The sequence below is a fragment of the Coregonus clupeaformis genome, unplaced genomic scaffold (assembly GCF_020615455.1).
Source record: "Coregonus clupeaformis isolate EN_2021a unplaced genomic scaffold, ASM2061545v1 scaf0005, whole genome shotgun sequence".
Lineage (NCBI taxonomy): Eukaryota > Metazoa > Chordata > Actinopteri > Salmoniformes > Salmonidae > Coregonus > Coregonus clupeaformis.
Window position 1 is genome coordinate 469,970 of NW_025533460.1, and position 20,871 is coordinate 490,840.

General features: G+C 44.4%; 1 protein-coding gene across 2 annotated transcripts in view; it reads right to left on the minus strand.

Annotated features, from left to right (window-relative positions):
• Window positions 1-468: 468 nt before the first annotated feature.
• The window catches only part of LOC121577823 (nck-associated protein 5-like), a 118,343-nt gene continuing 97,940 nt past the window's right edge, over window positions 469-20,871 (minus strand). Inside the window, exons 9-14 of one of the 2 annotated variants that reach the window (XM_041891740.2) lie at window positions 9,465-12,796; window positions 9,052-9,178; window positions 8,862-8,940; window positions 8,466-8,753; window positions 8,048-8,190; window positions 469-4,279 (exon numbers count right to left, since the gene is read on the minus strand). In XM_041891740.2, coding sequence (XP_041747674.2) covers window positions 4,034-4,279; window positions 8,048-8,190; window positions 8,466-8,753; window positions 8,862-8,940; window positions 9,052-9,178; window positions 9,465-12,796 — 4,215 coding nt within the window. In that variant the 3' untranslated portion in view covers window positions 469-4,033. Of the gene's footprint in view, window positions 4,280-8,047; window positions 8,191-8,465; window positions 8,754-8,861; window positions 8,941-9,051; window positions 9,206-9,464; window positions 12,797-20,871 lie in introns of both variants that reach the window. The other variant, XM_041891739.2, reaches the window with a different exon arrangement.

Sequence of the window (20,871 nt, forward strand, 5' to 3'; positions counted from 1 at the left end):
ATTGGGTTGTTATTTTACCTGAAATGCACAAGGTCCTGTAGTCCGACAATTAATCCCAGTTAATTTTTCAAATCACCCACGTGGGTAGATGCTCCTAAAAACCAATGAGGAGATGGGAGAGGCAGGATTTGCAGCGCGTTGAGCGTCACAAATAGAACAGAGTTCTATTTTAGCACCTGGCCACGCAGATTTACGTTGACGCGTGCGGGCAGTGTGGGTGCAATGATTGAATAACATGTATGTGGACATTTATTTTGCAAAGCTCACGCACGCGATGCGTGCGGTGTGGTCTGCATGTATCCCTAATTCAGAGTATGCAGAGTATTGCATATGCGGAGTATTGAAACAGCAAGAAAGTCTTGTTTGTGTCAAAATCATAGCAGGCTCTGATGCTTCGTGGATATTACGAGCTTTTAGCAAGAGGCGTTCAATCAAGAGCCTTGAATGAATAAATTAAGAACGTCAAGCTAGCTCTGATACATTTTTATTTGTTGGGTTCTTGCATAAATGAACATAATCATCATCATTGTGTTTTTACTACCTTGATAAAATACATTACGGTTTATGGCTTCATTTGAGTTCTGGTGGAAATGCTATGTACATAACAACTTGAAATACTATTTACAAAATCAGAGTAATAAAATGAGAATACCCCAGTCAACAGAACAACACCAAACACAGGCCTCTCATGAAAAAACAACAACAACCTTTCATTCAATAGAATAAAATAAGAAGAGTATAGTACAAAAATAAGGGGTATCAGAAGAAAAACGTCTATAACAACAATAACAAAAAGTTCATTTGAGTATGATTTGCCCTAAAAAATAAATAAGTAAATAAATACATCAAATAGATAGAGCTGCAACAACCTCTTTGAATGAAGTGAGATAAAGTCCATAAAGCAAACATATTAAGTAAAGATTTCACTACAACATAACGCCACTCCACCCTGGTCAGCATTGCCATAGTTAAGGTATATGGTGTTGCTAAGACCCCTGACTGGGGCTTGACTCATGTTTGACTGACAGAGTGGGAGGCTTCCCTGCAGATAGATTACTTGTGTTACCATGGTGTTAACATGTAGCTACCTAGGGATCTCCCAGTTACTTCCAGAGGAATACAGAATAAGAGTATGGTAAAGAAAGTATTGGTTCCTATGTAAGAGCAATCTAGTGGAATGAAAAATGCTTCCATCTGAAGTACTGTAGTTGGTTAATTATAATTTAGTTTCATATGGTTTGGCCGCAACGTAGAACACAGTACTCCAAGACAAAATGATTGTGTGTTAAATATGTCCCATGGAAACATTGTTATTATGAGATGATTGTAAAGCGAATGGACTTCATGTCAAACCCTTGTTTTCATTGTGCCATAATTCAGATGGAGTTGAAAGGGTGGAATGGCAGCAGATATTCTGGAAGACTACCTCTTCAACTCAAATCGATCTGTTCTCACAGCGGAGTGTACATACAGTAACAGTCAGATCTCCATTTCCATGGTATAACACAGTAGTTATTTTGTTAACTCGGGGGGGATGGGAGCTAAAGGACAGGCAAGGTTCAAAGTGGGCTTATGAAAAAATGTATACTAAAAAAATGCCAAATCCATATCAGTTTTGAAAGATCACATTCTTCTGAAAGCGCAGAGTTTGGAAGCACAAGGATGTCTTATCGCTAAAGGAGTTTGTGGGGAGTTATGAAGCGGATGGAACTACTTATGAGGACATAATCAAGTACATGGGCAGGGAGGGAGGAGTCCATGTCCTTCTTAGTGTCTCTTGGTGCTGTTATGAAGTGGCCGTTTAAACAAGGGCAGCATTCCAAATGGAACTACATTCTCTATACAGTGCACTACTTTTAACCAGAGTAGTGCACTATAGACAAGTTCCCCAGTCGGCTAGGATCGACTGGCATCTCCTATCATCTTATATTTTGTTTGCAAAAGAAGAATGAAACAACTGTACAAAAAACAATATTGCTTTCAAGTGCTTCTCCTTTCTTTTAAAGTTCTGCTCATAGGGTGATGACATCCTTGCACTGTTTAACGATAGGTGTTTGGCCACAGACAGGGCTGCCACAACCTGAAACTACATGCATTTGAACATAAAAACTGTGTTTTTGGCAGCCAGAGGGAATTTAAAATACATTTAAACACAGCACTTGTCTATTAGGATAACCTCTGATTCTTACGAATGCAAAATGTGTGTAGAAACACAATACTCCTCCTGCAACAAATATCTGTAAGCCTACCTAAACACTTGTGTGTACATCATGGTGTAGCATCTGCAGTACAGCAATGGTGAACGAACAACGATCCATGTCTTTTTTAACATTCCTATAGCACAGACATTTTGTCTTTCTTAATTGTCCAATAGTAAATTGATTGAATGCATGTCTGTCTGTGCCTATTCAAGGCAAACATTGGCCCATATTGCAGAAGTAAGCAACCACTCTATGTCCAATGGGGCTGGATCGTTACTCCTTCACAAGAAAGGCCTACATCCATCTTTCTGCTTTAGTGGATCGTTTTAGACAAAAAGTAGAGTTATCGGTTCAATCGTTTCTGGCAGGATAAATATGGAACCTGTGCCAAACAAGATTTTTGGCAGGGTGAGTTATAGAGCAGCAGACTAAACAGCAGACAATGCACCTTTTAAAGGCATTTTCCCCAGACGTTCACAGAGATCGCATTCATGGTAAACACTGTGCATGTCAGGTTAAGCACAAATTACCTTTAAAAGTCTGTTAAAGTACGCTGGTCTTTAACGCGCCTTGGATTGAATCCTGGCTCATGTATGTAAACTCAGTTTATAGTCATATAAAAGGTGGATGAGTCCTGTTACTCGTTTACTCTTTTAGCACGTCAAACTCTCATTTTGAGTTTTAAATAGCAGCTCAGTTTAGAACTTCATTGTTAATGGCGGCAGTCATAGGCTGCCTATATAATGCTGTTATAATGGCATTATTCCTGACAAATTTTTCACTACATAAAACAGTCTGACAATGGATCAAACACATGTAAAACATTTGACTCTTGGTTGAGATTCTTCGCATTTCATTGTCCATAACACATACACTACTAGGTAATGTCTGGTCATAAGTTTAATATAATGGCTGTTGTCATGATCTGCCACTATCTGTTACGTCATGTGTTACAGTAGGTTGTGAAACAGCACACTATATGGCAGCTTCAGGGAAAGTGTAAACTTATTTTCTCCTGTCAGGAGATCATTGACATGGTCAAAGCTAGTGTGGAGACCCTGCATTAAGTCTCACTCACATACACACATCCTTCCATTCATACATACCCACACTTTTTTATTTAACTTAAAATAACATGATATATAACATGTAATATAAAGCACAACAGTTTAAAAAATAACATAACTGAAAACAGGGAAGTCTATTATATCGATCCCCACATTGTGACACATTTAGTGGGCAGTAAAATGTGGTTGTTTTCTGGCATTAATGGCTACCCAGTTTTCCATGACTGAAACATGTCCACATCCAGGGCAGACAAGATAAACCCTTGATACCAGCCACTTCTTGGGGCCGACCTCAGGAGCCCAGTTAAATTATTTAACAACGATTCTTCAGATTATCCAGACCATGGTGAGCATGTGGCTGTCTCGAACAAGGTGACGTTTGTCCATGCATCTGGTCTGTGTGTGTGTGTGTCTGTGCGTACATTTGAGTTGAGCTGGTCTGTCATCCGATGCTTGTTGCTTGGAGAACAACAGTGCCCAGTTCTCAGTCTAGTTCCACAAATGATGTATGTGTGTGTGAACATCAGTCAACCTGAGGGTGAGTTTTCCAGCAGTACTAACCAGATCTCAGCAACATAGAGAGAGGTGTGTGTGTGTGTGTGTGTGTGTAAAAGAGGGAAGGAGGTACTTCAACTTGTTCTGCCTCATGGGCTGGGCCGCCATTACAAGAAGGGAGGTGCATCTTTAGCAGTGGTTTAAAGGGTGTCGGTTGGTCCATCTCTCTCTCTCTCTGCTCCCCTCTCTGTCCCTGGGTCCTAGGGCCTGTCAGCCCTGGCTGCCACAGGAGGACAGGCTGTCGTAGAGGGAGTCACTGAGGGATTCAGGCGTCTCTCTCGGGGACAGGATGTCCTCTGGGGTCTCCTTCACCAGCTCCAGTCCTCCATCCTTCCCCACCTCCGGGGCACTGGGCGTCCGCCCCTTACCCCGCTGGCTGAGTCCCATCTGGGGTGGCAGGGGGAGGCTGCCTGGGTCAGTAGCCAGGGGGCGCTGGGGAACACACTGTTTCAAACTCTTGGGGGAGAGGACAGGTGGGCACATGAAGAAGGGGGAGGGAGGAGGGGAACATGGGAGGATATGGATGGTAGGGAGGGACAGGGGGACAGAATTATGCTATAGTTAGTTATTTTAGGACAACGTGAGATTTAACAGATTCTAGGGCAACACGTGCACCGTTGCATTTATATCTGTGACTTCAAGAAATGCTTTTGTCAGTAACCATGTTTCCATCCAACCGAGTAAAGTACATGTCGCATAAAAAACTCACGACAGGCCTAATGGAAACAGACGTTGTTGGTAAACTTTCCTAAATGTCAACAAAACTATACTGAACAAAATATAAATGCAACACGCAACAATTTCAATGATTTTACTGAGTTACAGTTCATATAAGGAAATCAGTCAATTGAAATAAATAAATTAGGCGTAATCTATGGATTTCACATGACTGGGCAGGGGCACAGCCATGGGTGGGCCATGGGTGGGCCTGGGAGGGCATAGGCCCAACCACTTGGGAGCAAGGCCCACCCACTGGGGTGCCAGGCCCAGCCAATCAGAATGAGATTTTCCCCAAAAGGGCTTTATTACAGACAGAAATACTCCTCAGTTTCATCGGCTGTCCGGGTGGCTGGTCTCAGACGATCCCACAGGTAAAGAAGCTGGAGGTCCTGGGCTGGCATGGTTACACGTGGTCTGCGGTTGTGAGGCCGGTTGGACGTACTGCCAAATTCTCTAATACGACGTTGGAGGCAGCTTATGGTAGAGAAATAAACATTCAATTCTCTGGCAACAGCTCTGGTGGACATTCCTGCAGTCAGCATGCCAATTGCATGCTCCCTCAAAACTTGAGACATCTGTGGCATTGTTGTGTGACAAAACTGCACATTTTAGGGTGGCCTTTTATTGTCCCCAGCACAAGGTGCATGTGTGTAATGATCAGCAAGATCAGCTTCTTGCTATGTCACACCTGTCAGGTGGATGGATTATCCTGGCAAAGGAGAAATGCTCACTAACAGGGAAATTCGTGCACAAACAAATTTGTGCACGAAGTTTGAGAGAAATACGTTTTTTTGTGCATATGGAACATTTCTGGGATCTTTTATTCCACCTCATGAAACATGGGACCAACACTTTACATGTTGCGTTTATATTTTTGTTCAGCATAAATACTTTGACAAGGGTGGATCATTTTTTTGTCTGTGAAATAGATAATGTGACAAACTTATTTTTTGGGATAGAATATTGTTGACATTGCAATTGTTGATATAATAACCATCATATCGTGGGTAATTTGCAGTCATGTGATGCTATTTTTTGGGTCCTCCCACTACGACATGGAAAAGCATGCACAGTTTATTAGGCTAACGATTAAATAAGGGTGGTGAATGTGCACGTTGATAAGTTTGATGATCCTTTCCAATAAATATCGAGGGTCTTAACCCTTGTGGGAATTGGCCTATATGGATAGGGCTAAATTGAAATGTTTCTTACAGAATAAATATGAAATGCATATGCATAACCATGGTAGCAATTGAAAGGGAACAGTTTGGAGATAATGGAGAAATTATTAGATCAAACGTGAGTACACAACAGTTCACTCGACAACATTACACTGTTGATTTTATGTGCATTTTACATTTACTGTAATTTTCGCCGCATTTGTTTATAAATAGTATGGATACATTCAGTAACATAAGATTATTCCTGGAAAATGTGGTGTAGGTGCAACATAAGACAAAACAATGACAAGGGTTTGAGTGAGAGGACTATCTGGTGTCTCCAATGGCCCCACACCTCTCCAAAGCGTGCAGGGTTCCTAAGTAATTTCAATGCACTTTTATGACTCAAAGAAGTGTCTTCAACTATAAGGTGCTTTTTTGAGCTCTCCTAGCTGTCCCGTTAAGGATCTAGAGCAAGCACAGTTGTAGTTGTTTTATTTGGAACACAACCCTGCATCCCCGCCATCCCACAATTACTGTTCCTCTTTACACAATCCAAAAACGGTCCATTATAAATAGCAATCTGGGTCAGGTGGGCATGATTTGTTCTATTGCCAACATGACTAGCTAAGTTATAAAATACGATCGTACAGTCTTTGGCTTTCACAGGGCAATTCAGAGAAACAGATCGTAATTTTGGTGCTCATAGAAAGGAGTCATGAGTGCATTCAGGTGCGTATGCTCAGGCGAATGTTCTTAACAATAAACAAACAGACTCATTCTGTTCAGAACAACCCAGGGTATGACGACATGTCATCTTGTTACTGTACATCAAACATAGTGATCATAAACATTGACACTGTTTATGATATTCGTTTTATGATTTGGAAATGTGAAGTGCACAATTGGACTCACGGGTGTTTGGCTTGCTTGTATGACATCAAAGCGTTACTTATTATAAAACCTCAATGTCTTATCTTTCAAAATACGTCGAGTCATCTTAATTTACATTCCCCACACTCAGACATAATTTATTTGCAAAAGTTGCCCAATTACCAGGAGGGATGGGGGCAACTTCTTGTCGTGCGCGGTGCTCAAGTTCACAACGGTTTCCAGGCAAAACCCATACAGTGCTGTGAAACGCAGAGCCAGAGCTCTGACATCATGTGTAGCATGTTACTGTACAGCCACTACATTCCAATTTAGGAGCGTATTAGTGCCCAAATCTGCCATTTTCAACCCGTATACGGGTATGAGTGTAAAGAGTTAATTTGTATGCTGGTGACATGATGATCGGTGCTTAGCTGCCAATTGACAAATAAAAACGATCTAGCTTTTATTCATAATCTCATCATGTACCCTCTGCACCGTATTAATGAGCTGTTTTCTAGAGTACCTGTGCCAAGTGGGCACATTTTCTGTTTTTCGCATTACTTTTTATGCCAAATGGGATGGAAACACATAGAACTTCTGAAAGGTTTTTACGACAAAGTGCTTCTTATGTGCACTAAGTCATTACGCACAGCTCTTCATTCGTAACAAGCCAGTTTGATGGAAACACTGCTGCTGTTAAAATGCACACATTTCTTTGCTTGGTGTTAAAAGCTGTGGACTTTCTGTGCATTTCAGTCCAGGCTGCCATTAACGCAGCCCATTGAAAGGGAGAGAGTCGAAAATAAGTTTGTTCTCTCTCTCTCTCTCTCTCTCTCTCTCTCTCTCTCTCTCTCTCTCTCTCTCTCTCTCTCTCTCTCTCTCTCTCTCTCTCTCTCTCTCTCTCTCTCTCTCTCTCTCTCTCTCTCTCTCTCTCTCTCTCTCTCTCTCTCTCTCTCTCTCTCTCTCTCTCTCTCTCTCTCTCTCTCTCTCTCTCTCTCTCTCTCTCTCTCTCTCTCTCTCTCTCTCTCTCTCTCTCTCTCTCTCTCTCTCTCTCTCTCTCTCTCTCTCTCTCTCTCTCTCTCTCTCTCTCTCTCTCTCTCTCTCTCTCTCTCTCTCTCTCTCTCTCTCTCTCTCTCTCTCTCTCTCTCTCTCTCTCTCTCTCTCTCTCTCTCTCTCTCTCTCTCTCTCTCTCTCTCTCTCTCTCTCTCTCTCTCTCTCTCTCTCTCTCTCTCTCTCTCTCTCTCTCTCTCTCTCTCTCTCTCTCTCTCTCTCTCAAGGGTTGACAACTGACAGGCGACAGTGATCAAGGCCCCAGCTGTCTTTCTATTGGCCTTATCTCTTAAAATATGAATAAAGAGCGGCACTTTCATCATTTCAACTTAGATGAAAAAGATGTCACATCAGCACAGCACAGATGTTGTCTTCTTCAAAAGTTATTGTTAGGATGGAGATGACTCTCTGACTCACTCACCCTTCTGGATGGGGTCCCCTGGCTGTCCAGGTCTCCCTGCACTTCCAAGTAAACATCAGTGGCTCCCGCAGAGCCTTTCAGATTGGGAAAGGTCCAGTTCTTGGTGGGGGGATTTTGCATATGAGCTCCGTAGGCATCTATGTCTGCATAAGAGCAAATTCAATTCAAAATGTAAAAAGAAAAGAGTGTAGCTCGGGTGTTTTGTTGAAGGTTTAAGCTTGTGTGAATAGTTGATCCAGTTTTAATGAGCCACAAAATATTGGTTTTGCAGGATTTATCATTATATTAACACAACTGATAAAATATGAACTTTCGCAACCATATCTAAACCATTTATGAAAAATGTCAGCATTGAAATGGTCTATATGGGAACACAACAAGTCCTATGGGAATACAAAGTCCAAGAGTCCAAGCTTACCTTCTTGGATGGTGCTGGACAGGTGCATGTTGGGACCTTTTCCCTCCAGCCCTGAGCCATACAGGACAAACGGGTTGACTTCGTCCAGAGATGACAGCTCTCTCTCCAGTGTACGGGCCTTACGCGGAACCTTCATCATGGCTCCATGTTTCCCCTGGGAGCAAGAAAACCCTTGCTCTCCCTGTGGCTTCCCCTTAGGGATGCTCTTCCCTGCCACGCTACTGGCGTAGTCTGGCATGGGGAACGTGCCGATGCCACTGTCGAGGGTGCGCATGGAGGCCCCAGAACCTAAACAGTGAGGAAGGAACAATTAAGTAAGACTAGAGTCAGGGGCAGAGTTAGTCAAGGAAAATGGATGACTGACATTATTATGACTCAGCATCATGCTACTCTCACCTGTAAAGTGCTGAGAACTAATGGACTCTGCCAAGCTCTCGTCTGATGTGACCTCATCCTTGCCGATCATATCTGAACCCTGAACCAGCAAGGGTTAATGACAATCATATATACCACTGACACTAAATGTGTAGTTTATTAATCTTTCTATAGTGTATCAGAGGAATACGACAGAGAGAAAATAGTTTACCCTGCTCTTGGTGTGGCTGATCCCGTTCCTCTGGTGACTGAAGTTGGGCCGCGACCTCTTAGAGTCAAAGGAGAGGCGTCTGTGTGCCATTCCAAAGGTGGTAGGTATAGCTCCCCTCTCGTCCACCCTGTTTCCAGAACAAGACGTCGAGGGACTTAAGAAGGAAGACGTTACAACAAACTCATAGGGGAACTAGCTTTCGACATTAAACTCTATTTACAAATCCAATTTGATAAGATATAATCATATGAGAAAGAGTTTCTATCCCTCTGGCCAAGTTTGATAAATATCTTATGATCACAAATTTAGTACACTCATAGCACCAGTCTAATATATCCTAGCCAGGGTTTGGATGTATTTAATTAATTCTCAGGTAAATCATCAGGTTATTTAAGAATACATATTATTTTTACCTGTTGAGGAGCTGCTGCATGAAGTTCTCTGCTGTCATTCCTCTGTACATGAGTGACAGTTGGCCCTGGGCCTGGTCCATCACCACCTCACAGGAGTGGCCTCTGCCAGAGCGGTCCATTCCGACCCTGTTCACATATGCCCGCTCCTCTTCCAGCGCCTTCCGCAGGTCCTCTGCCTTCTCCATCAGCTTGGAGATGTTCAGGCTCTCCACCACCTTCTGGGGACCACCTGTCTTTGGGTCCTTAGCCCCTCCGCCAGAGGCAGAGGATGACGAAAGAGAGGAGGACATGTTGATCTTGAGCTTGGACACTTCCGGTTTGCGGCTGAGGGCAGGGAGCTTGCTCTTCCTCAGGCCGAACCAGCTGGCAATGCCATTGGAGGCCTTCTGCTTTGGCTCGGCTGCCTGGCCCCGGTCCTGCTCCTGCAGCTTCAGCATGTTTTCCTCGATGCCACGCATTACCTTTTGCTCAATGGCAGACTGGGGCACGGGTGGGCCAGACGAGTACGGCTTCTTGTCCTCTTTTGCGATGGCTTCAGTAGATGGCCGCGGTGGCAAAGGAGGAGGAGGCGGGAAGCTCTCTGCATGGACAAAGGTCTTCTTCTTGCCAGCTGTGAGCTTGGTTTTGTCCTCCGGCCGAAGTGGGTGTCTCTGAGCCAGGGCACGGTCCTCATGAATGGGTTTGACCCCTCTGGGGTAAGAGGAAGCCTGGCCGACCTTTGAAGGGGACTTTGACGGGACTTTAGTGGGGCTGTTTTGGGGGCTGGGGGCAGATTTACTGTGGTGGCTCTGGGTGATGGGGCATTTCCCATAGCTCCGCACCACTGGAGGAGTCTCTGTGTTGGAGGATGATGTGCCCATCTTGATCTTTGGACCCTCTGCTTTTGCTACATATATCCTGGGAGAAAACGGTGTCTCCTGCTCTCCCTTGGGTATCGATGATGGGGTAGCTGAAGATTTGGCGCCCGATTCATGTATTGGACCTGGCACCCTAGGGTGACTGCCGAGGCTGGTTTTGGGGTAGGGCTTCCCATCCAGGGAATCAGTGTATTTCTGATTTCTGTGCTGCTCTGCCCCAGTTCTCTCACCTTGCCTTTCAGCGGTCTTGCTTTTCTCAATATTGTTGGTGGGGGGTTTACCTACGTTACTTTGTGCATCCTTCTTGTCCACGGACTGTGCACCTACTGGCAAGTCCTCTGTGCTCTTCAGTTTTCCCAAAGCAGCCAGGCGCTCTTTGAAGGGGTGGTGACTGGACTCACTCTGGGGATTGCCCTGCACCAGTCTCTTGGGGGTGGAGTACCCAGGCGACAGGTCACCTCGCCTGGCTGCAGACTGGATTGGCTGGGCAGGTTCACAGTTCTCTTGGCTGGGCTCCAGAGTTGCCCGGACCTCCTGGTGCCTGTCCCTCATGCTGGAGTAGCTGGGGCGACTACTGTGTGCTTTACTGGCGGCGGAGGAGGACGAGGAGGGGAGGCTGAAGTGTTGGTTTGGCTTGTGCCAGACGGGGCTCTCTGAGTCAGTGTCCTGGTCAGTGTCCTGGTCAGAGAAGTCCTGGTCAGCTGTACCTGGGGACGAGTCGGGGTACTGTGAAGACGAGGGGCTGCGGAGGTTCTCATCTTGCTGACGCTGCTTCTCTACAGGCCCCTCAGGTTGGGGGTAAGGGAGGTACTGGGACGTCTTAAGACCCTCCAGGAACTGGGGCGTCCCATCTGAGGGGCAGACATTCTCGTAGTGGGGCACCTTCTGAGAACCCCTTTGTGCATGAGGGGCGGTGGAGGGGGGTGCCTTTGTGCTGAGGCTGGGTTTGGGCGCAGAGTGGCTGCTGAAAGCAATTTCTTTGGCCATGGGAGTGGGGTCCGCACTGTCCTCTGGTTTGGGTGGGGAGGTGGGGGCGGAGTGCGTGGCAGGGTAGGGGTCTGTTTTGGAGGAGGATGAGGATGGCTGCTTCTCCCTCTCCGTGGTGGTGGCTTTGCGGGTCAGGGCGGGAGAGTGGTACACCTCATAGTTGATGTTGTTTCTGCAGGGGATCTTGGAGCTGCGGGTGAGCTGGGGACTTAAACGGAGGGGGTTGCCTGGTTGTGCCTGGTTGATCCCTGTAGGGATCTTCAGGAACTTGAGCAGCCGGGACGGGGAGGAGATAGGGGAGGGCTTGACTTCACACAGACCTGAGGAGGGAGTGGTGGGGCTGAGTGCAAGCTTGCTCTTCCCAGAGGGAGGCAGGGCCTGAGCTGAGCTGGTCCTCTCAGGCACTGGGGCTGGAGAGTAAGACTCCACCGCCACCTTCTTGGAGACAGACGTCTCATTGGAGGAGAAGTAGAGCCCATTGCTGATCTGATCACTCACTTCCTGCTCCTCGGGATACCCTGGGTCTGTCTCCATGGCAACATGGTCTGTGTGTGAGGTAGAAGAGTGCAGGCTGTTGTTCACATTGTGTGCCGCTGCTGCCTCTACTTCCAGGTAGCAGCCCTCCTCTGGACTGTCCTCGTTCTGGCTCTGCGACGTTGCCATGACAGCCTTTATGTGCTTCACATCCTCTCCGTGAGAGGGCTGTACATCCGCCCGAGGCGGAGGAGGTTGTTTGCCGGACGGATGCTCATCTTTGTGTCTTTGTAACTTCCTCGGCTCCTCCCCTAGCATCCCGTTGAGGTTGGCTTGGATTAACGAGGAGAGGAAAGGATCAGAAGAACCCAGACCTTCTGGAGTGCGCTCTAGAGAGTCCAATGCTGTTTTGTGCATGTAGCACTGGTTTGTGCTGTCAGCAGAGAGGAGGTGGGGGAGAGCCGCTGCCTGGGGAGGGTCTGTCCTCTGTGCTGACGCCCCCTGGTCCTCTGCCCAGGCCTGCCCGTTAAGGATCTCCACTCTGGCCTGGTGTGAGGTACCATGGCCTTGGGCACACTTCAGCAGGCTGTCCAGGTTGCTCTTCTGGGAGAGTATGTGGCAGGACTGACAGCCCCCGTGTTGTTGTTGCTGATGCTGGGCATGGTCCTCCTGGAGAGCCCCTTCGCCATTGCCGTAATCGTGGATGTCCGAGTCAGAGCTGGAGTGGCGGCAGTGTGACGATGGGTGTGCCACCAGGCGCTGTGGGGCAGGTAACCCCCCAGAGGACACCAGGGACATCTGGTCTCTCTCCATGGAGACCAGCGCCTGGCCCAGGTCGTGGTGATGGGACAGGCAGGAGGAGGGGTGGAACTTGAGTGGGTCTGACTCCTCCAGCTTGCGCAGGACCTCTAGGATGTGTGCTTTCTTCTTGAAGAATGGAGACAGGGCCTCCATGGAGGTGGCAGGGGCCCGGGCCGAGCAGGCTGACCCGTTCTGTGTGCGGTCCTCATTGCTCTGCATAAACAAGGACATTAGGTTAGAACTTTGTTACATCTTCATCAAACAACACAAACTAAGAACAACACTTCAAGTTAAGTACAGTACGGCTGCAAACTGAAGAAGTGCACACTGCCTCCAACATCTAACACATTGCGTGGAACAAGCTCCCCCACAACGCCAGGACAGCGGAGTCACTGACCACCTTTCGGAGACACTTGAAACCCTACCTCTTTAAGGAATACGTGGAATAGTATAAAGTAATCCTTCTACCCCCCCATAAAAATTAAAATAAAAAAGTGGTTGTCCCACTGGCTATCATAAGTTGAATGCACCAATTTGTAAGTCGCTCTGGATAAGAGCGTCTGCTAAATGATGTAAATGTAAATGTGCACAGTGCACCAGGAGTCATATGCATTGATTTCATGTTGACACTCGATTGTGGAGGTTCCTTTTTACTCTGGTTTTGCTTGGATACTTAATTACTTTTTGAGAGGGCCTGCAACTCATGTTTCAAATGAATATACTTGTTTCAAGTGAACTGTCCAAGTCACCAATGACTCTGTGTCACAGCAAAAGAGGACATGCTGAGAATTCTGAGCACCCTAGTCCTGACAGGGGGAGGAATAAATGAATGACAGATTGAGAAGGAGAGAAGAGTGGAGAGGCGACTGAAGCCACTTTGGTTACACATGGCCTGCCAACCTTAGGAAGCTGTCTTTATCTTTAATTAAAGATGCAATTAATTCTGTAATCAGTGAGAAAATGTATTCTGCTCTCTTCCGCCCTCCTCATCCCCTCTTCCTGGAAAGGTGCCAATTAGAGGTTGACACAGGAGTGAAAATTCATTCCTGTCCTGTCCATTCTTTTCCCGTACTATCCTAATCCCGCAACAGTTCTATAACCACAGAACGTTCCTGTCCCGTCCCGATAAAAATCACTCCTGTCCTGTGCAGAAATCACTTCCTCCATTAGCTGCTTGTTTGTCTCCACTCTGAGTGTGGTTAGCCACCCAGCTAGCACATAACGTTCTGAGAACCATATGTTCCAAGAACATTAACAAAACATTTTCTGTGGGAATTTCAGTACTTCGAGAACGTTAAGAAAACTTTCCATAAAAACCACAATAAAACTTTTGTAAAGTTCAGAGAACGTTCTAAGAATGTTATTTAAAAACATATACTTTCCGTTCTCAGCATCAACAACACTCTCTATATCCTCTATCTTGTTAAGTGTGTTGTGGTGTGTTGGCTGTGCCCACTAATTGGCCACACCTGATCTTAATGAGTGCTTGTTTCCTTTGAAATGGGGTCCGTTTGAATAGACTAAAATGAACAGCTTTGTAAGGTAAAAAAAATGCTAGCTCCATCCTGGTGGCGCAGAGGACTAATTCCATGGATAGAGAACAGAAGATTACTTTTTCACAGAGGGGCATTGGGTGTTGCGTAACTTTGTTTATTAAATAAATTAAATAAGTATCACGTTTGTGTTATTTGTTCACTCAGGTTCCCTTTATCTAATATTAGATTTTGGTTGAAGATCTGATAACATTTAGTGTCAAAAATATATATATAAAAAAAGAAAATCATAAAGGGGGCAACCGCTATTTCACAGCACTGTATATACAATCTGGATGGGAACTGCACCTGGATCAGTGGAGCTAGGGGGAGTTGGGAGCGGTGCAGAGCTTAGCTGAGGATGTGGGGGTGGGGAGCTGAACTGTATTGGATTCAGTCAGTCAGTCAGTTAATACATTTATCTAGTCTACCCATGGTTCATTAAGACCACAGAGACTAGGGGCTGCTGCATTAGCTGGTTATCCAAAGCTCTGGAGAGAAGAAATAGCATATGGATTGAGATAAAGCAGCTCCCATTATCCCTGAGAGAGCCTTTATATTCCAAAGCAGCCTTTCAACAGTGGACTTCACGGGTTAGTGTTATGGGCTCACTAAAGGGGTACTGCATTAACTAGAAATTGACCCAAAATCTCCCCCTCATTACATTCTTGTTTAACACCCCAGGGATATATGAAGGGTATACAAAATGCAATCTGGAGACTATGGGATGATGGCTGGGTTGCTTTGAGACTTGGGCCAGAGAGAAACCACTGCCCAAGGAGGTCTGATGGAAATAAAGCCTCTCCCTCACAGAATTATGGAGGAGAGGAGACGGAGGGAGCGAAAGAAAGGAGTGCATAGGTTGAGTGTTTGTTCAGAGGGAAACAAAAATCTATATTCAATTTGACACCTCTGTCCCTGCCTGACAATTAAAACCAATCAGTTACCCTCAGTGTTGAAATGACTGGGTCTCTCTCTTTCCTTTCTTCCACTTGTTTCTCAGTCATTTGTCAGCAGGAGTCTAGTGCTGCTCATCGGGCAGCGATTACGGCTGCCTATTTTGAGAACATTACAGAGGGGCGCAGTGAGAGCCATTGTGGGTACTTAGGTGAGCTGAGGGGAAAAACAAGAGGAACTTTCACTGCAGAAAATTGAATGGTGGCGCTAGAACATTGAGCAAGCCAAGCCCCTTTAAATTATATGGATTTGTGGTTAAATTAATACTGGGAATGGGAATGTCGGACTTGGGTCACTGGGGGACCTCCTTGGAACACACAAGTATGAAAATCAACATTGTGATTACTAACAGCAGGGGTCCAACGCTGGTGAAGCACAGGTAAGCCAAATATGACTTTGCTGAGCTGCATAAGGTGGCACAGAGGGCTGACTGACATTGTGACAGTCTCCATTGTGATAGTGGAAAGGGGTTTACGATTGTCTTTGAGATCTGGGTTAAGGGTCACAGTCATAGAGATCCTATAATTCCAATTTATACGGTGCATTCGGGAAAGTATTCAGACCCCTTGACTTTTTCCACATTTTGATACGTTACAGCCTTATTCTAAAATGGATTAAATATAAAAAATATTCAGACCCTTTTGCTATGAGCTCAGGTGCATCCTGTTTCCATTGATCATCCTTGAGATGTTTCTACAACTTGATTTGAGACCACCTGTGGTAAATTCAATTGATTGGACATGATTTGGAAAGGCAAACACCTGTCTATACAAGGTCCCACAGTTGACAGTGCATGTCAGAGCAAAAACCAAGCCATGAGGTCGAAGGAATTGTCCGTAGAGCTCCGAGAGGATTGTGTCGAGGCACAGATCTGGGGACGGGTACCAAAACATTTCTGCAGCATTGAAGGTCCCCAAGAACACAGTGGCCTCCATCATTCCTAGAGCTGGTCGCCCGCAGCCTACTTGGAGTTTGACAAAAGGCACCTAAAGGACTCTCAGAACATGAGAAACAAGATTCTCTGGTCTGATGAAACCAAGATTGAACTCTTTGGTCTGAATGCCAAGCGTCACGTCTGGAGGAAACCTGGTACCATCCCTACGGTGAAGCATGGTGGTGGCAGCATCATGCTGTGGGGATGTTTTTCAGCGGCAGGGACTTGTAGACTAGTCAGGATCGAGGGACAGATGAACAGAGCAAAGTACAGAGAGATCCTTGATGAAAACCTGCTCCAGAGCGCTCAGGACCTCAGACTGGGGCGAAGGTTCACCTTCCAACAGGACAACGACCCTAAGCACAGAGCCAAGACAACGCAGGAGTGGCTTCAGGACAAGTCTCTGAATGTCCTTGAGTGGCCCAGCCAGAGCCTTGAACCAGATCGAACATCTCTGGAGAGACCTGAAAATAGCTGTACAGCGACACCCATCCAACCTGACAGAGCTTGAGAGGATCTGCAGAGAAGAATGGGAGAAACTCCCCAAATACAGGTGTGCCAAGCTTGTAGCGTTATACCTACAGTGGCTTGGGGAAGTATTCACCCCTCTTGGCATTTTTCCTATTTTGTTGCCTTACAACCTGGAATTAAATTGGATTTTTCGGGGGTTTGTATCATTTGATTTACACAACATGCCTACCACTTTGAAGATGCAAAATATTTTTTATTGTGAAACAAACAAGAAATAAGACAAAAAAACAGACAACTTGAGCATGCGTAACTATTCACTATTCATTTTTGCCCATTCTTCAAGGCAAAACTACTCCAGCTCCTTCAAATTGGATGGGTTCCGCTGGTGTACAGCAATCTTTAAGTCATCCCACTGATTCTCAATTGGATTGAGGTCTGGGCTTTGACTAGGCCATTCCAAGACATTTAAATGTTTCCCCTTAAACCACTCAAGTGTTGCTTTGGCAGTATGCTTAGGGTCATTATTTATTTATTTTTATTTAACCTTTATTTAACCAGGAAGGGCTCATTGAGATTTAAAATCTCTTTTTCAAGAGCGTCCTGGCCAAGATAGGCAGCACCAAGTCATTACAAAAAATTACAGACAGACAACATGAAAAACTACAAGTAATCTAGTAAAAACCATTCATGAATTCACAAGAGTATAACAATATCAAAAACAGCAAATTAAAAACATTGACAGGTCAGGGAATCAGCCTCAAAATCCTTCATCAGAGATTTAAAAACACCAATCGGGACAAGTTCTTCCAGTTTAAAATTATTTTGTAAGGTGTTCCAAGACGATGGCGCAGAGTACATAAAAGACCTTTTACCAAATTCAGTTCGGACATTTGGAACAGTTAGCAGGATAAAGTCCAGTGAACGAAGAGAGTACCCACCACATTTCTGAACAATAAAAATGCCCAAATAAAAGGTAGTAAACCCAAAATGGCTTTGTAAATAAAAGTATACCAGTGACTGAGCCTACGAGTGACTAGAGAAGGCCAGCCAACCCTGGTATACAAAGTACAGTGGTGCGTAAGGGTTTTGCAGTTTAAAATAAATCTCAAAGTACCATGATAAAGAGTGTCAATTGATCTCAAACACTGAGCGGAAGCATTCATATATAAAATATCCCCATAGTCTAGTAAAGGCATAAATGTAGCTGATACTAGCCTCCTTCTGGCTTCAAAAGAAAAACAGGCCTTATTCCTAAAATAAAATCCCAATTTCAGCTTCAATTTTTTTGTAAGTTGTTGAATATGCAATTTAAAAGAGAGGCCGTCATCAATTAGAATTCCAAGATATTTATATGAGGTTACAACCTCAATCTCCTTGCCCTGACAGGTAGTAACAGGTGAAAGGTTCAGAGGTCTATTTCTTGCATTAGAAAACACCATTAGTTTAGTTTTGTCAGTATTGAGGATAAGCTTCAATTGACACAAGGTATGTTGAACAGTATAAAAAGCAGTTTGCAAGTTCTGGAAAGCTTTTGTAAGAGATGAGGCACAACAGTAAATAACAGTATCATCAGCATAAAAATGAAGTTGTGCATTTTGGACATTTTTGTCTAAATCATTAATATAAATAGTGAATAAGAGAGGACCAAGTACAGAGCCCTGGGGCACACCATTCAGGACAGACAATTTAACAGACATAAGCCCATCAAATTGAGTGCACTGAGTTCTATCAGACAGATAGTTAGCAAACCATGCAACTGCATGCTCCGAAAGACCTACACTCAACAATCTCTGCCTTAGTATAGCATGATCAACTGTATCAAAAGCCTTAGAGAGATCAATAAAAAGTGAGACACAGTGCTGTTTTTTGTCAAGGGCTTCAGTGATATCATTTAAAACCTTCATGGCTGCTGTAATTGTGCTATGCTTCTTCCTGAAGCCCGATTGATACATTGATAAAATAGAGTTAGTAAATAAAAACTATTTTAGCTGTTCACTTACAAGGGTTTCAAGTATTTTCACCAGGGGTGACAGCTTTGAGATTGGCCTATAATTATTTAAAAGAGTTGGATCTCCCCCTTTTAAAAGTGGTAGGACAAATGCTGACTTCCAGATCTTTGGAATTTCATTACATTCCAGGGTTAGATTGAACAGATATGTAAGTGGTTCAGCTATGAAATCAGCTGCCAGATTTAAAAAGCAGGGATCCAAAAGATGAGGACCTGCAGGCTTTCTTTGATCTAAGGATTTCAGGGCTTTATGTACCACCTGCACTGAGAATGGCAGAAAACTAAAAGTTTGACCAGCTCTCACTGGTTCATCCACACAGGGTTGTACAGAGACAGAGGACACTGGTTCATCCACACAGGGTTGTACAGAGACAGAGGACACTGAATCAAACAGCCTACCAGATGATACAAAGTGCTCATTGAAACAATTCAGCATTTCAGTTTTGTCATATATAGCAACAGAGTCCTTCAAAACACATGACGGTAATTCATTAACATTACTGTTACCAGACATAGACTTAATAGCATTCCAAAACTTTCTAGGGTCATTCAGGTTATCAGTGGTAACAGACATAAAATATTCAGACTTGGCCTTCCTGAGAAGAAAAGAACACTTGTTTCTTAACTGCCTAAAAATAAGCCAATCAGCATCAGAACAAGATTTCCTTGCTTTAGCCCAGGCTAGATTACGGTCGTGAATAATACAAGACAGCTCAGAAGAAAACCATGGATTATCCCGCCCTTTAACCCTGAACCTGCGGAATGGTGCATGTTTGTTTACTATTTGGAAAAAACCATCATGAAAGAATATCCAGGCAGTTTCCACATCAGGGATAAGCTCAATCTTGCTCCAGTCAAAATAAAACAAATCATGAAAGAAAGCCTGCTCATTAAAACACTTCAAATTTCTCTTACGAATAAAACGTGGATTTGTCTTTGGAACCTTAGTATTTCTAACAGCAACAACAGCACAATGGTCACTTAAATCATTACAAAAAACACCAACCGCAGAATATTTATGTGGAACATTTGTCAATATCAAATCAATCAGGGTAGATTTATCAGGGCATTTAAGATTTGGGCGAGTGGGTGAATTAATCAACTGGGTAAGATTCATAGAATTACAAAACATTTTTAAATCATCAGACACCGGCTTTAACCAACACCAGTTGAGATCACCAATCAAGATCATTTCACTGTAAAGAAGTTTAGACATAAGGTGCGTCAAAGAAGAAAATGCATCACCAAGAGCAGAGGGGGGTCTATAACAGCCAATCACAGTTATAGAGAGGCCCTTTGAAACCTCAATATTCAAAGCAAGAAATTCCAACTGTTTACAAATAGTTTCAGACTTTGCCACACTTACATGGAATTTAGATTTTACATATATAGCCACACCCCCACCTTTCTTAACCCGATCTGCACGATAAACATTGTAACCACTTATACAAATATCCTTATCAAAAATAGACTTGCTGAGCCAGGTTTCCGAAAACACAATTACATCAGCATCAGTTGATTTAGCCCAAATCCTAACCCCATCAATTTTTGACAACAGGCTGCGTACATTTAAATGAAAAATACCAAAACCAGATCTTGATTTAAAATCAGAGGGGGTTTGGAGACATTGCATATCAGGGCCAGGGTTAGGTTGCACGTTACCTGATATCAACAACAGAAGAATAACTAGGCACCTCTGTTTAATAACCTTACACGGCTTCTCTTTTTTAAGAGACCTACTGCAAGCGAATTCTACAAGTGAGTTTCCAGACAATACAAAACAGTCATTTAAAACCATTAGACTTTGGTAGTGACACAAATTCGTACTGTTCACATCATGCCACAAATGCATCGGCACTTGGACGAGTGGACCGAGTGAAAAAGAGCGAGTTCCTGCAGACAAAATGTCTAATGGACGCGAGAGTACATTGTCAGATGTACTCACCCTGCGACAATGTTCGTTTTCTCCAGAGTTCAATAAAGTCAGTGCACAAAGCAATACCACGTAAATTGTCATTTTCTCTGACCAAAAAACAAGAGGCCAACGAAGGTAAGTGGAGAGAGGGACAGCGTGTATGTGAGTCAATGTGAGTGTTTGCGCGTGTGAGTAGATTGGGTGTTGAGTGCGATAGAGAGAACGGGTTGAGCTGCCACTGACAGCCAGGCGAAGAGCAAGGAGCAGCTCGGACAAGACACTCCGCGGACTAACGAGGAACTCAGGCCAGCCAGAGATAGGGTTACTTTGGTAAACTTCAAGTAATGAAGTTCCGAGTTGAGGAGGACCCGTGATCTTTACACCAGCAAAAATAAAATAGTTTGCACTACGCAACAACGAAGTTACGCAACCATAAATAAATAGATTATTAGTAGGTTAAAATGTACTAGT